General features: G+C 42.4%; 1 protein-coding gene across 4 annotated transcripts; it reads left to right on the forward strand.

Annotated features, from left to right (window-relative positions):
• The first annotated feature begins 1,744 nt into the window (after positions 1 to 1,744).
• On the forward strand, positions 1,745 to 12,362 carry IFT22 (intraflagellar transport 22). Of its 4 annotated transcripts, none has more exons than XM_062506969.1 (5): positions 1,745 to 1,771; positions 9,346 to 9,425; positions 9,500 to 9,589; positions 10,245 to 10,447; positions 11,367 to 12,362. In XM_062506969.1, exons 1-5 carry the CDS (start codon positions 1,745 to 1,747, stop codon positions 11,513 to 11,515), a joined length of 549 nt encoding a protein of 182 aa, XP_062362953.1. In that variant the 3' UTR covers positions 11,516 to 12,362. The 4 variants fall into 4 exon arrangements, with proteins under 4 accessions (XP_062362953.1, XP_062362952.1, XP_062362954.1 ...); XM_062506968.1 differs by lacking the exon at positions 1,745 to 1,771 and adding an exon at positions 9,088 to 9,146; XM_062506970.1 differs by lacking the exons at positions 1,745 to 1,771; positions 9,500 to 9,589 and adding an exon at positions 9,088 to 9,146.
• The last annotated feature ends 3,261 nt before the right edge of the window (positions 12,363 to 15,623 follow it).

Below are 15,623 nucleotides of genomic sequence, written 5' to 3' on the forward strand. Positions count from 1 at the left end.
GGTGTTTCCCAGAGCCTGCTCCAGCATGGCTTCCACTGCTGGTGTGTTACTGGCCAACAGTCACAATGCCACTGTCACTCTCCTATTTTCCTTACAGTTCTATCTTCACTTTACCCTGCACATCCAGATTCACAGGACCCCTCTGATAACTGACATTACATATTTATTGGAGCATTCACATGAACCTCTCCCTTCTCTGTTTTCATTCTTTTCCTGAGATCCTGTTTTCCAATTTAACTCTTCTTGTTTTCATAGACTTTGTCTGTTCCAACGTGATTAATCTCCTTCATTATTTAAAAATCATTTTAAATAACTGCAAGATCTCTTTTTAAACAAGATAATACTAAAGCTCTTCAGTCTTGCTTTGCAACTCAGAGCTGAAAGGCACAGTATTACTTTCATTTTCCTTGCTTTATCCCTAATCACATCCTCCTTAGGTAGAGTGAGCAGTACTGAAAAGAGCACTCTCAACAAGAACTCACCAGTGGTTTAGGTAATAACAATAACACCTTTTTGATATATATTCTGTTCTTACTGTAATGCAGCCCAACATCCTGTTCAGTTGGTGGGGTCTTTTTTTTTTTTTCTACAGTTGTGTAGAAAATCCCTAGGCTGGGAGCTCTAGGAATTATTATGAGAATATTTTACAGATTTATCAATTTACCTTTATGAACATTTTGGTCTCCTCATTCCAAGGGGAGCAATCATCCAAGCAAACTTCAGCACTGTCCAGTGGCACTGTCTTGCTCTTTAGCTGGCTCTCTACCCAATCTCCTCTCTTGAACCTAACAGATTCCTCCATGGAAGCAATGAAAAGGCAGCTAAGGTGCTAAATACGAAAAATTGCAGGCATTAAAGGATAAAGTCACTGCAAAGCAACAGATTCCAAGTATTTCTTGGCTAAGCACATGTACACTAATGCTAGCTTAGGTGCTCACAGTCTACTCCGTTGTCAGCAATGGATTCCATACCTAATGGGTTTGGTTTCCAAAATCCATCCCTCTTCCAGGGCCTCACTTCCATTTTTAAATGACCCAAGCTGAAGCTACTAAATTGTACTTTACAGATATCCAGCTCCACACACAGAACACAAATCTCTTTTACAAGAAATGCTCTTCATCCCATCTTCTGCCTAAGGGAGATCAATCTCTCTACAAATGCAAAACCAATCCCCAAATAATCCTCTGGGGATTACACTGGCTCACAGCCCCTCTTGCCACAGGGTCTCAGGCAGGAAGGATACATGGGCTGTCAGTCTACACCCAGAAAGAATCTGGTTGAACTCCCTGACCTACCAGAGCCATCAGGAAATCTCTTAGTGCCTCCCTTTGTAATACAGGGTTCAGTGCTCTGTTATGTATCGTGGCTATTGTAAGGGTAATAGGAGTGGAATAAAAATGATATGGTATAAATAGTAACAACAATGAAAGAAGAGAAATAAAAATAAAAGAAGCAAGATGAGATGTAATCTAAAGAGAGATATAAATTGTTCTTTGGCAGAAAGGAAATTATAAAGTCTGCAAGATACTATGAAATGTTTAAACTGATTGTTGCCCAAAAAAAGAAATAAAAGCTTTTGACCAGACTAAGGAGATTTTTGGTATGTGATGGAATCGTAGGACAATGCTATCAGCCTTGCTGTGTGCCTGGAAAGAAGTGTTTCCCAGCATTTTTTAGCTCAATTCGGAGTGTTTAACTCTCAGATTGTTGTGACAAACCCGGTGCAGTGTCCCAGTGTAGGGTGATGCCCTGTTCTGCATTGAAAACAGGTGTTCAGTTGGCTGCATTCTAGTGAAGCACAGGAGATTTGTCCCAGATTTTCTGGACATGATCTCTAGCTAATATTTGCTTTTGTTTTCAGATGTTTCAGTAAAATCAGATAATTGTTCATATACTGAGCCTTCCCTGAATGAACTGACAGTAGATTTACAGCTGAGCTGTAGGGTGGGCAGAGGGGGATCCTGGCCAGGGTACATGGCAGCTGAGTGGACTTTGGTGCTGCAGTTCTGGAGCACTTCTGGGAACAACTACAGTTTGTTGGGACTGGGACACTCCAGCTGTGACTGGGAGCTACAGAGGTGCAGCCCTTGGCTGGGGATCAGGAAAACAAAAGCCCTGATAACCCAGCCACTAATTTCCTTAGTTCTGAAGCTGTGTTAGGTAAAGAACTACATTAACAAAAACCCTCCACTGTGTTTATTCGTTTTAAATGGCTTTGAGATACAATTTCTTCAAAAGGTCCCATACAATCAATCTCCATTGTTCTGTATATATTTGCAGAAGATAACAGCTTCATTAAACTATGGTGTGCTATTAACTGCAGTAAATATATAGCCTTAAACCTTAAAATGTAATGTAATTAAGTAAGAAATATGAACCTAAGGAGGTTAAGTGCAATCAGCCACTGACATACACATTTGATTTGAATTAAAAAACACACACAGAGGGAAATAAAGGGCCTCCATACATACTTGGATAACAGGAAATCCCCTGGACATAAAAATAGTGAATTTAAGAATGGAGAATATAAAGGTCTAGTTCAAATTTAAGATTTTATGACTGAGGACTCCATTAAATCTTTGAACACTTACAGTAAAGAGTTTGGAATGCTTCCAGTCCAATTCTTTATGTTCTCACAAGTGACAGATTATACTTCTGAACTTCTATGGCAAAAGAAAGAAAGAGTGATTGTATTAATCCATCTAAATCTGCAGCTTGCTAATTAAGATGAAAACTGTAACAATCTGCATTTAGGTGAAGCACAGTATTTTTATAACCCAGCTCAAGACAGCATCACTAGCCAAGCCAAAAGTAGAAGATTTAAGTTCTCAAATTATTGAAGGACAATAAAATAATGAACCACTTAATACTAAATGATCAGCAATCTGTATTAAATATGAACTCTTTTACAGTGCCCAGTCTACTTTGCTTTTTAGATTTCCAAGACATTCCTCGTGGTGTTTAAAATACAGAGAACAGCACAGTGCTTCAAACCCTACTTGCAGCAGTGGAAGGAGGTTCAGTTGCAGCAGGTCTGCAGTGGCAGTCCCCGTTCAGAGGGCCAGTCCCACACACGGTTTTTGTAGCCCAGAGATATTAAGGAGGGAATTTCAAATTAGGAGTTTGCAAGTGAGCCAAGCATTGGAAACTAATGCACTACTTTTACTAGGTTTTAAAGGGAACTGAGGCAAAATTATCAAGAATAAATCTCTTAAAGTTTTGGGTGTAGAGTTTAGAATTCATCACTGCATCCAAGTACCTAAGCAAAGGAGCAAAGATTTTATTCCTGACTTCTCAAAACATACTAATTACTGGTATAAATATGTTGTCACTAGTGGCATATTGCCAAGAGGTAATTGAGCCTTAAATGGAAATTAATGTGAGACATGTGAAAAGACAGCTGATTTGACCCAGGTTGTTAGCAGAAACCTAATGCCTGGAAGGATGGTGGGGTTAAGGAACTCCCGTGTTTGGCCATAAACTGCAAAGTAACACATAAGTCAAACCAGAGAAGGAAATTGAGAGAAAACAAAATCTTCCTGTCAGTAGGCTCTCCTCTCCTACAGGGTACATGGCAATTCCTCTAAAGACACTACACACTGCTTTGCTTCCTTTCTATGGAGTCATTGAGGGTCTGGCCCTGAGTGAATAACCAGATCAGACAACGTTAATAAATGCTGTCTCTTCCCAGACCAACACGGGTGGCAAACACCACAGCTGCCACTGAGAGACAAAGCTGACTTTGAAATTCTGTATTCAAACCAGAAAGCATACGGGTCTAATAGAAAAGGATCCAAGAGCCCTTGTGAATCACAAATAACAATTACCCTGTGATTGTCTTCTTTCAGTACTTTCAGGTCTGTCACCTCTAACAGCATTTTTACCAAGCATTAAGGAAGATTTTTCACCCAGCCCAACAAGGCTTCCACATTCCTTCTTCTAAGAGTAAAGGTTGCCCAACACATCCCAGCAAATATTCCTCATTTCTCACCATCAGGCTGTGTTTCTCTTTGCCTTCCCTCATAAACAGGTATTGGGAACAGCAGATTTAGCAGGTCTGACTAATGGTATGTATACATGCTTGCTTTAATTCCATGTACATCTCTACAGCAGCCAAAAGGTCCCATCCTTGTCTCACTTGGCCAGGTCCCCACTGGTCCTCCTCACCTCCCTTCTGTTAGCACCAGGCTTTTGTACAGTTTTGCAGTAAATGTGTTCATGGAGCTGATTATTTTATTTTATTTTTTTATCTCAGAGGCATCAGGCTAGTTTTCAATTTAATCTGCTTCATCAAAGCAGGTAATTAGGAGGAAACTGGAAGCAGAACTGGAGATGTGAAGGGAGGCAAATACTATTCTTTGAATGGTGATACAAGTTAATGTCATATGTAAAAGAGCACATATCCACAGTGTAAATTAGAGTTCAAGCTCTGTCAACAGGCAGCGAAGACTTTCCTAAACAGATGCTTCCAATGGTAATTCAGAATACCTAAACCAGAAGCCTAAAATTAAACAGCATGAACATGACAAACCCATAATGTCTCAGTACTGTAATTCCCACAGAGCCGAAATTCTATTTACAAATGCAAATGATCCGGGCTTAAGCAGAAATACTTCTGCTTAATGTTTTTTTTTTCCATGGAAAAATTGAAACCTTTCCATGTGAGGGGCAGTGAAGACCCTCTGAAAGGCTCTCCTGCTAACACAATAAACATCTGTGGGTTCATTCCTCCCTAATGCTGTTTTTCTAGGGGTCCCTCTCTGATGAATTAGCAGTCCCAGTAGGCTTCGGCAAACAATCCCACACACCACATTTTAGGAAATGGTACTTCTTGGAACTGATTGGTTTGGTCTGTCTTAATGCAAGCAAGTTAACACCACATTATCAAATGGACTGAGGTCACCAACCTCCACCAGATGATCTGGTTGATCCTTTTCAGGCCAAAAACAAGAAAATTAAAAAGCTTGGATTCCTTACAGAAATCTGAGTGCTCCAAGCTGGAAGCAGTAGGCTTGGTCACTCACAGCCCACCCACCTACTGATCAAGATGGACTAGAACAACCTCCTCCATAAGCCAGAAAAGTGAAGGGGGTTGGGAGGTGGGAGGAAGAGTTTCATATTTCATCTACCACTTTTAATAGAAAACAGAATGTGGTGGGAGGTTGAAAGGAAAATGGCAAATCCCTGGAGATCCTAAGTGTTGGCCTTGCAAATCAAAGCTGTCAATCACACTGTGCGCCCTCTGACTCTACTTCTTGAAAGGAAGAAAAGAAAGTAGGAACAGACTGGCACATTCAGCCACTAGGTGTTACTGTTGCTCCACGGACTTTAGAATAAGGAAAAACTCTAACAGAGGCATCACCTGCAGCTGGACCTGAAGATTTAAACCAGAGAAACAAACTCCTACTTCTGGATTCACTACTGCTACTCAAAAATCAGAACACTTTGGTGTCTTTTCTTGGGGCTTCCATAGACGCAGACTGATGTTCCTTGGGTTTGTTTTTACATCTCTGCTTTGTTTCTCCATCTATAAAATGGAAATAAAGACCCTCATCTCCCCTGGGAAGGACTTTGAGGCCACAGATCAATAAGAGTTGAAGTACTTGACAATCTGTTGGCATGAACAAAGCAATAAGGTTTTGCATGAGTTTTTCCTGTTGATTCCAGAATAGGTTTCCTGAGAGAGACTGGACTGTGTTACCCTGCAGATCTGTGACAAAGAGCAGGACTGCACTGCACCCCTGTCAATCCACCTTAATGTCCTGTTCCCCTTTGCTCTCTTGCCATAGCTCCACCCAAAGATTTTTCCAGAGAGCAGCCACACCTCATCCAAACCATCATTTACTGAATCAACTACGCTTTGAGCCCCAGAGACACATCCCTGCCCTGAGCTTCTTAACCAACAAGCCTTGAGATTACAATACTGATTTTCTCCTTAATTTTTAATAATGGGCTACAGTGCTCAAAAAGAGGTGTTCCTTCCTCTCAGATTGCCCCCAGGTGAACCAGTATAAATAAATGGACGATGTAATGCAGGTCCCTGTCTGCACCCGCTGTAGAGCTGTTTCTGCACACACATGATAAATGTCATGCAACACACAGGAACCAGGCTGAGCCTTCCCTTCATGGTGAGCTGTGCCATGTGGTTGTACTTCTAACCCAGGCAGCATTCTCGCACACAACTGGAGTGCTCCAGGGCATGTTTCCCAAAGTTTGGAAGCATTGCTACAGTACATTAAACAAAGCACCAATACCAAGCCACAAAAGCTTATGAAATTTTTTTTTTGTGGTTGTTTTCATAGGAAAACTTTTATGTGCCACATTAAACAAAATACAATGCAAACTTAAAATACTGAAAGACTGAACGGTTTGCAAGTTCTCAAGTACTATCTGAAAGCTGACTGCCATTACATTTTACTGCTGCTTCCAGTAAAACCAGTGGGTCTCTACCTTGGAGGCAATATTCTCTGATCTGCAATTCAGGCAAAAAGCATCACTTGCCCTCACACAGCAATCACTGCATCTTTCACTCGAGTTTTCACTGGCAATTCTAGAGTGAAGAACAGCTTTATTGAAATATTATTGATACCTTGCAATGGCTTTTGGCTTTTGAAAGAAGGAGTAGGATTTTTACAAGGAAAACCACCTGAAGTTGATAATTTTTGCTTGCTACCAAAATATTTTGATAGCAATATTATTGCTACCAAAATATTATCAGACCTGCAGTCTGACCAAGAGTTTTAAATCAGTGAAGGAAAATTATTCACACACTTGTGATCTCAGCGAACAAAACACCAGGAACTAACATAGCTTTACCTATATGCTTAAGGCAGATGCTGATAACATCAAATGTATTTGACTTAGATGCCTTTGAAAACAGTCGCCCTGAGTGCCTTGAAAGCTTAATTCCCACTTTCTAAAGTGACTTCAATCCCTAAATCACATGGATAAATCCAAAAATTGCACCCTTAGTCAGCTGTGCTCACCTTACTCTTCAGTGGCTAATATAAACAAAAGTACCCTATCTGACACTCCATCTAAAAATTAATCCTAATTGCTTTCTGGGCAGCTGCACAAACAGCCAGTTTTACCCAGTTTCAGTTACCTCTTATGCTTTATTTCCCCTTCTTCTGTGCTGGTGTCCACAATAGGACCCTTTATAACACATTTCTCTTCATATGCTAGGGTCAGCTAATACCATTTGCCAGCTGAGGCTGTCCTGGTTCTTCTCTCTGGGCCACCCTTTCTGTCTTTCCTTTGGAACCCACCAGTCTGAAAAGTGGAAAACAACAAAGCTGAGGAAAGAATTAACTATGAGTTATCCCAGCTCATTGTGAATTTGGTCCTGAATCACACATAAATCTTCACAAGCAGAAAGCACACATCCAGTCTGCTACAGCAAAATCAAATTCATGGGTAGTTGCAGCTGCTGCTTTTTCATTGTCTTAGTCGTATGAACCTGAAAAGAAAGGGTTTTCTGAAGTTTCAAGTACTGTGTGAACATCAGGATGCCACTGCCACACTGAACCACTGTAAACTATCCCTACACAAGGAGTGAATAACAAATGAGTCTACAGTGTGACAGAGAAGACTGTACCCCCTCAGTGAGAGCAGAGCATTTCTGGTTCACATTTATTAGCAGTACTGGCAATAAACATTTACATTGTGGTAGCGCCTAGAGGCCCTATTTGAAAGCTTGTCTAGAAGTGCTATTGTACCTGGGCACTAAACAGCTCTGAAGCAGCACATCTGTCGGCCAGATGTTTTATTTTCTTAGAAGCTGCCATTTCAAAAAACCTCTTGCCTCCCCTAACAAGCCTTAAAAAGAATCTTCAAGAGTTTGGCTTCATCATCCTTCCAAGGAGAATCTGCAGTTAAAATTACAATGAAACAAGGAAGGAGAACACTGCTCGAGCTAGTGAGGGACACCAGAGCAGTGCAGAATTGTGTGAAGACCACTTTGGCAGAGGGGTCTGGAAGAGGGCACTGACCTCTGTGTGCTTCATCCCTCCAGGACTGCCTGGAGGGCACTGGGGCCAATGCAGGACCAGCATTCCATGGATGTGGCCAGCAACGGGTGCAGCAGTGGGCTTGGTGGTCTCTGTTCCATCTTTCATTGACTTCTGCACCGTGAAAGGTTGCACAGGAGTCGTGGGCTTAATGTTCTCATGGCTCAAAGATTGGTATCTGTGGGTGGAAAAATGGTCTGAGAGGGACTTTCCACTCTGGTCAGTGCTCAGGGGTCACACAGCTCAGTGGCTGAAATCCTGCTCCCTGCTGAAAGCAGCAGCTGGGAAGTGCCAGGAGGATCTCCCCCTTCCCGAAGCTGCCCTGGGCCACACCAGCACATACACTGGGAAGGATCCATTTGCCCTTTTGCTGTGACAGCAGACTTGCTCCAGCAGGCCAGCAAGCAGAGCAGGGACGGAGCAGGGGAACAGTGAGGGGACAGCAAGGACGAAGCACACAAATTCACATACAGAATCACCAGTCTGGAAAAGAACTTTAAGATCAAGTCCAAGCCATGCCCTAACACCTCAAGGAAACCATGGCACCAAGTGCCACATCCAATCTTTTTTAAACACAGCCAGGGATGGTGACTCCACCATTTCCAAGGCAGACCATTTCAATACTTGATCATTCTTTCACTAAAAAAACTTTTTCCTAGCATCCAAATTAAATTTCCCTTGGCGCAGCTTAAGACTGTGGGCCTCTCATTCTGTCAAGCAAGGACACTGCGGGGACAGAGCAGGGACACAGAGAGGCAACAGCAGGGACGCTGAGGACACGAAGGGGACACAGCGGGACGGAGTGAGGGCACAGCGGATGGACACGAGGACGGAGCGGGGACACTGAGAGGACGGAGCTGCGACATGAAGGGGACAGAGCAGTAAAGAAAAGAGCAGTAACAGAGCGGAGACACGAAGCGGACACAGCTAGGACGGGGAGAGGGCAGAGGGCACAGGGTACAGCCCCGGCCGCCGGAGCCGTCGCCTCACGCCGCGCCCCGCCCCTCCCATCACGTGACGGCGGCACAACCAATGGCTGCGCGCCCCCGCCGCGCGTTGCCGGGCAGCGGCCGCGGGGGGGCGCCGTGCCCGCCCGCCATGCTGAGGGCCAAGGTGCTGCTGGTGGGGCCCTGTGAGGTGAGCGCGGGCCGGGGCCCCGCAACCCCGCGGGCACTGCTGCGGGAGGGAGGGAGGGAGGGAGGGAGGGAGCGGGATCAGGCCTGCACGCACCGGGGCTGAACGGGGAGGATGGTGCGGGGGCCTTGGGTGAGCTCCGACGTTGTGGCTTTGGTGCATTAAATTCCTTCGCGTGTCTTTCACCTCCGCGTTCTGCTAGTCTGGAAAGTCGGTGTTGGCAAACTTCGTGTCCGAGAGTACGGAAGGGATCTGCAGCTACAGCCCGACTCAGGGGGTCAGGTGAGGACAGCCCCGAGAGCCCCGCGCTGTGCCGTGCGGGATCGTATCCCATCGTGTATCCATCATTTCCGCAGGATCCTGGAGTACGAGAGGCCAAACCTCAGCGGGAACAACAAGGGAGCTGGGTGTCGATTCGAGCTGTGGGATTGCAGCGGTGATCAAAAGTAAGCCAGCATTGTTATTTCCTCCAGGTTACTGAACTCCTGATAGCTCTGTTTACAAGATATTCATACTTAAGGCTTAGCCCAATGATCTGCTTGACGTGAGGAGTATTCCTGACTCTTTACCCCAATATATTTTTATAGTTTCTGCTGTAAAGTATCCAACACTAGGTCCTCTCTGCTATGATCACAGCTGAACTCTGTTTTGGATAAGGACTGGCTAAAACAGTAAAGTCACAACTCCTGGAATGAAGTTACAGATAGATACAGGACACAGAGGTCCACTCTGTAATTGCCTTCATCTCTGTTAAAGTATGTGAGTGGACTTCAAGCAATGTATGCATATGATTGAGGCCTTAATTTCTAAAAGATGGAATTGAGAACGATCCATTCTTAGGGCAATGTTTAATTAAGTTTATATGAGCATTTGACCAAATTCTATGTTGTCAGCAAATCATCAACTTAGAAAACCATGGGATCAACTATCATAATAGATAAGCCAAAATACTTTGAATATGATATAACTGGCAAGGTTACTTATGTTATAGTTTAAAAATTACTTAATGTGTTCTTGAGAAGGGGAAAAAACTTCAGGAAGTTTCAGAGCATGTTTCTTATCTACAGCTGTCAGTCTTTCAATTTTCTGTGTTTTTTCAAGGTTTGAAACATGCTGGCCAGCTCTGATGAAGGACTCTCATGGTGTAATAATAATCTTCAACCCTGAGCTGCCCAGCCACCTGAAGGAAATCGAGATGTGGTACTCGTGCTTTGTGCAGCAGCAGCCACTGCTTGACAGTCAGTGTCTCTTGGTGGCACATCACAAGCCAGGCAGTGCAGGGGACATGGAAAACCTGTCCTTGGGTAAGGAGATGGAAAACTCCTTTTGTAGCTCAGAGTTTTTCATTGATCTTTGTGTCTTTAAAGTTGTTAATATCTTATGGCTTGCATTTTTCATTTAAATGTGTTGATTAAATAACACCAAAGTGCTTTGCAAAAACAGAAATAATGGATTTCAAAGATCATCTGGAAGGTGAGGAATATTCCTGTTTTGCAAAAATGCAATGGGAATGGGAAGGCAAGGCAAGGTTTGAGTGGCTTCTCCAAGTGTGTATGCAGCTGAGCCAGAAATTTGACCTCCTGCCATACTTCCTCATCAGTAGTAGTTTGGTTCTTATATTGTATGTTTTTTTGGTAACAAAAACACTTTGGAGGGCATTTAAGTCAGTATTTTGCCAGTCAAAAGAACAGGAGCCCTTTGAAATAAAAGGCTAATGAGCTGCATCTTAAAATTAGTAATAGGTACCTTAGATTATTTGTGGTTGTTTATGGCTGTGAAAACACACACTCCCTTCTGGGCAACCTGTTCCAGTGTTCAAACAAGCACGTGTTTGTTATAGTATTAGTATATTAATACATATTTAATACAAGAATATCATTCCATAATTTTGACGTAATCAAAGAGTATCATGTCACTTCAATAGTAAAATTTCACTTCAGTGCTCAGTTTAATTCTGCTTAACTGAATGTGAGACCAAGACCAGACTTTACACTTCAGTAATAGTAAACTTTGAAAAACTTAATCTGGCAATAAGCTGGTATTTGTTTGCAATACTGACAAACTCTGCTGCATTTCTCCTTGCCCTGCTCTGTTATCTGGGGTGTCAAACATTGTATACCACTGAATTCCAGCTGACTTCAGCATGAGATGTCTCATGACCTTGATTGTGACTATTTCTTTTATAAGAAGAATATACCTAATTCTTGTTATTTCTTTTCAAAGCCTATCCACTGAACAAGCTAAAACTGATACATTCCAACTTAGAGGAAGATCCCGAAGATGTTCGGATGGAATTTATCAAGTACTTCAAAAGCATTATCACCATAATAAATGAGAGCAGAGAGAGGGAAGAAATGTCAATTATCTCATAATATAAATAAAAGTACTGAACAAGGAAGAGAAAGTACTATTTTCCCTTTGTAAGCTATACTAGCCTATGAACAGACCTCCCAAGGAGAATTTGCCAGGCTACAAATACTTTAGTCTGTGAACAAGTGCTGACATCAAGTGAACTGTGGTGCCAAGGAGATGGCTGCACACCCAGGATTTTGAGTAACGTTGTAGCTGCACTTTGGTATCAGAGGCACAGGAAGGTGTTACTATGTTAGTGTGGCCCAAAATATAAAGGTATGGGTCATGTTTTCAGAATTCCTTTGTGCAGAGGTGCTTGGAGAAGAAAGCCTGACAGAACATAAGACACTGGAGTACTGCTGAAGCATCTGGGCCAAGTTCTCATGTTAGCTGGAGAAGTCTTGTCTTTGGAAGTCGGTAGAAATTGATTGGAATAGAGATCTGAGAAGAAGTCATGGTCTAGAACCCACTTTCTTATTTTCCAAATTGTCCTTGTCTTTCCCTTGAAGAGAGCACATTGCTCAGCCATTGCCTTGGCAGCACAGAGCAGGTTGCAGTCTTTGTCAGGACTAAGTTTTTCTTCTATTCCAACAAAATAAACATGTTGTGAGGACAATGTGTAGGTCTCTCTGGGAGGAAGAAATTGAAATCTTGGTTTAGTGCAATATTTTGACTTATGTCAGGAGCTCAAATAAGTTCTGCATTCTCCAGGGCAGGAAAAGCTGTTTCAAAACTTTAGTGTTCCCTGTTGCATTGAAATAAGTGGTTTCATAGATAATTTACTTTCTGATTTGTTTGCTTTGCATTCATTCCTGTTCTTTGTGTGTTTTTCTGCAGAAGATTTTTTTTTTGTAATACACATTACTAAGGCAATAAAAACATTCAAAAAATGCATCCTCTTTGTTCTCAAAGGGAAAGTTAATTATGGGTTCATGGAACTCTTAGCAACTTGTTTCATTTCTAGCAAGGAAAAGAGTGATAAAGTTGTAATACATTTCAGCCTACAAGAAGAGACATTTACAAAAACTTGGACCCAAGGAGCCAAAGAAATGACACCACATTAACACTGTCTTTTAGTGAACATCCTTTAGAGAAAGTATGTTAGAAGCCAGGAAGTACTTCATGTATTTTAGTGCAAGACAACAGGAGTAAGAGATTATTGGGTTTTTCAGTGATACTCATTAATTTATCTACTTAATTTATCTCCTATTTTTCCTATTTTCATAGTTCTCTTGAGTAGTGAGTGACCTGTCCTTGTGTAAGTGGCACGTGAGGTGAAAGTTCATAAGATCTCTGAACAGTTCTTATTCTGCCATTAAAGCTAAAAGCTACAGTTGGTTCTGGAGGCAAAGAGGGTGGTACTGAAAGCAAACAGTGAAAGAAACAAAATAAGCAGAAAAACATGAAAAGAATAGATTGGAGGTGAATAGTGGGAGGTTGGCATTTCAACATCTACGTTTTATTTAGATGACATTTGAACAATCAGGCTTTCTGTGCTTGCAATCACTGTCATAGGGTGGTCTTTTGGAGGCAGTTATTAAAAATACACAGTGTAACTAGAGAACAGTTTTTTACATGCTGCCTTAGATTGCTTTATCCTTGTTGCCAGCTGTGTGGTGCTGGAGCCAATTTTTAAAATATACTGCCTTAATAAATTCAGTTTTTCCCAACAGCAACATTGTGATATTCACTGGTAAAGACTGGTGTGAAACCTAACAAATATTTTATTTGGAATGTAAAACTGTTTGGGTGATTCCAGGGTTGAAAAGTCAGTGAACTGTCCTGTTCATCACCTTGTTTCATATAAAATGTTAATCATAATCTTTCAAAAAAAGGTTGTAAATTATAGGTATCTATAGACTGCAACACACTCTTCATCAGAGAAGAAAAATAGTGTTAGAACCAAAGACAGATGCTTAGACTTGACTTTGTATCATCCAAAAAGGTCATATACACAATAAATATGGAATATCATTCATAAAATCTGGCCAAGAAATCAACTTCTGTCACTGCTGAAGAACAGTAAAGGCATAGCCTCATGCAAAATTAATCTTTACTACTGGGGAAGATAACAGAGAAAGTATTTATTCAGAAGTATCTTTCATTAATGATTTATGAAGGAGGCTGTCAGGGACACCCAGCTGAGAGAGAGGTGTGGGAATGCCAAGGAACACACCTTGGGTCTCTGTGCCTTTCTGAGCTCTTAGAGCCTGCAGAGCCCCAGGACATGCCACATGCTGGAGTTACTCACTGTGGGGAGCACCTGTGTCTCTGTGCCTGAAGCCAGGTGCTTCCTAAGGGGCTGTTGTGTGCTCTGTCCTGCTTGGGAGGCCAAGGAAGTGCCAGGCAAGTGTAAAGGAAACTGGGAGCACGTGGCAATCAGCCACAAATCAGCTGGCAAGCTGTGGGTTTGACTGGGAGTCCGAGCAGTCTGGGAGCACAGGAGAACAGCAGCTTTGCAGCAAGAGTGCTCTTATTTCCTTCTTCCAAGGTGACAACCTCATCGCCATGCTGGGAAGTTTGTAAAGGCTTTTTGGAATGGCTGTTCCAAGAAGAGAAAGTCAGATAACCAGTGAAGTCTGTCACCTCCTCCAAAATATAGCCTTCTCCAGGTGTCCTCAGTCTCTTAGCGTGAACAGGTCGTGTTCCCTTCTCATCCTGTCAGCAGCCACAAACCCCAACCCCTGGTTTTGTATCAGCTGGGCACAAATTGGGAGCCTCCAAGTTCCCTATCCCTTTCTGTAGATCCCTGTCCATACTGGAATTCAGTAGGTATTTTTTCTGTCGTGGTTTTGGGAACTGAGGCTGGAATCAGAAGCATAGAACATTTTAAATATTAATTTATAAATAAATTCAGCCTGCACAGTGCAGAATCCAAAGTCTCCTGGATATGCCAACTGTGCAGTGAGGAAACAACCTGTCACTTCAACAGAAGTTCTTCAGGTGCAACATTATTTTGTCCCTTGGCACTGAGTAATGATAATCCCGAAAGCTTACTTTATTTTATTTATGATGTTACAGAAATGGTTTTCAAAGTTTTATTGCTGTAGAACTACAAAACCCTTTATAGCTGTACGTGAGTTCTACTCAAGTTCACACTCATGAAAGCAGTTAGTACATCATCACTCTGGACAGCTGACCTGTCTGGACAAAGAGTCAGCATGGAAATTTGATAGGGAGCAGTGAGAATCAGAGGAACTCTGCAGGCTAAAATGCAGAATTTCAAGACTTCAGGGTTATATCCATAAAGTTAATGACTAGCTACTTTGTGGCTACTTTTGTGGCTACATTGAAGATATTTAAGCTCTTCAGTTATAAGAGTTTGTTCAGGTTACCTCTTACAAGCTGTTTTCTGCACACACAGAACATTGTAAAGCCAGTAATTCCTGGTGAGGATGAAGACAGTTACAGACAGTGCTACCCAGATGTGTGACTTGTTTACAACTAAATTTGGGGAGTAGCAGCAAAGCTGAATGAAATACATTTGGACCTTACCAAAAAAATGTAGCTTTCTTTTCAAGTCATATATTTTGAAGGCGAGGCCTTTGGTCTCAGTTGCTCTCAGCAGTATTGTTCTAATGGACACAATAGACATAAGAAATCCCACGTTCCTACTTCTATTATTGTGCTGCCAAGTGACTAAAGGGAGTCACACAGGCCCCCACATTGGAGAGTGCCCATCCATGCTGGGGTTTTGCATGCACAGTTTAAAATATGTAGGGTGCTGACATGCTTTAGGAAGCAACTTCTAGAAGGTATCCAGGACCTCTTAAAAATCACATCTTAAACAACTCAACTTTTTAACAGGACTACCCTGCTCTGGAGGTCACTTGTATTTCCTCTCATCACTTCAGAATTCTCCACTGGTGGAATACTTGGTGCAGCAAAGATCTGCCAAAATACCAATTGACTACCAATTGACTCTGTTGAGAAGTTGCCTTGCCCAAGACACTGGAAACACTGCAGCAGTAATTCCCACACTTCAGTCAGTGCCCTGCCTGCACACATGGACACCATGGACACTGGAAACACTGCAGCAGTAATTCCCACACTTCAGTCAGTGCCCTGCCTGCACACATGGACACCGTGGCACCAAGGAGTACCAGACACTATGTGCTGCTACTCTGA

This window comes from Cinclus cinclus, chromosome 22 (genome assembly GCF_963662255.1).
Source record: "Cinclus cinclus chromosome 22, bCinCin1.1, whole genome shotgun sequence".
NCBI lineage: Eukaryota > Metazoa > Chordata > Aves > Passeriformes > Cinclidae > Cinclus > Cinclus cinclus.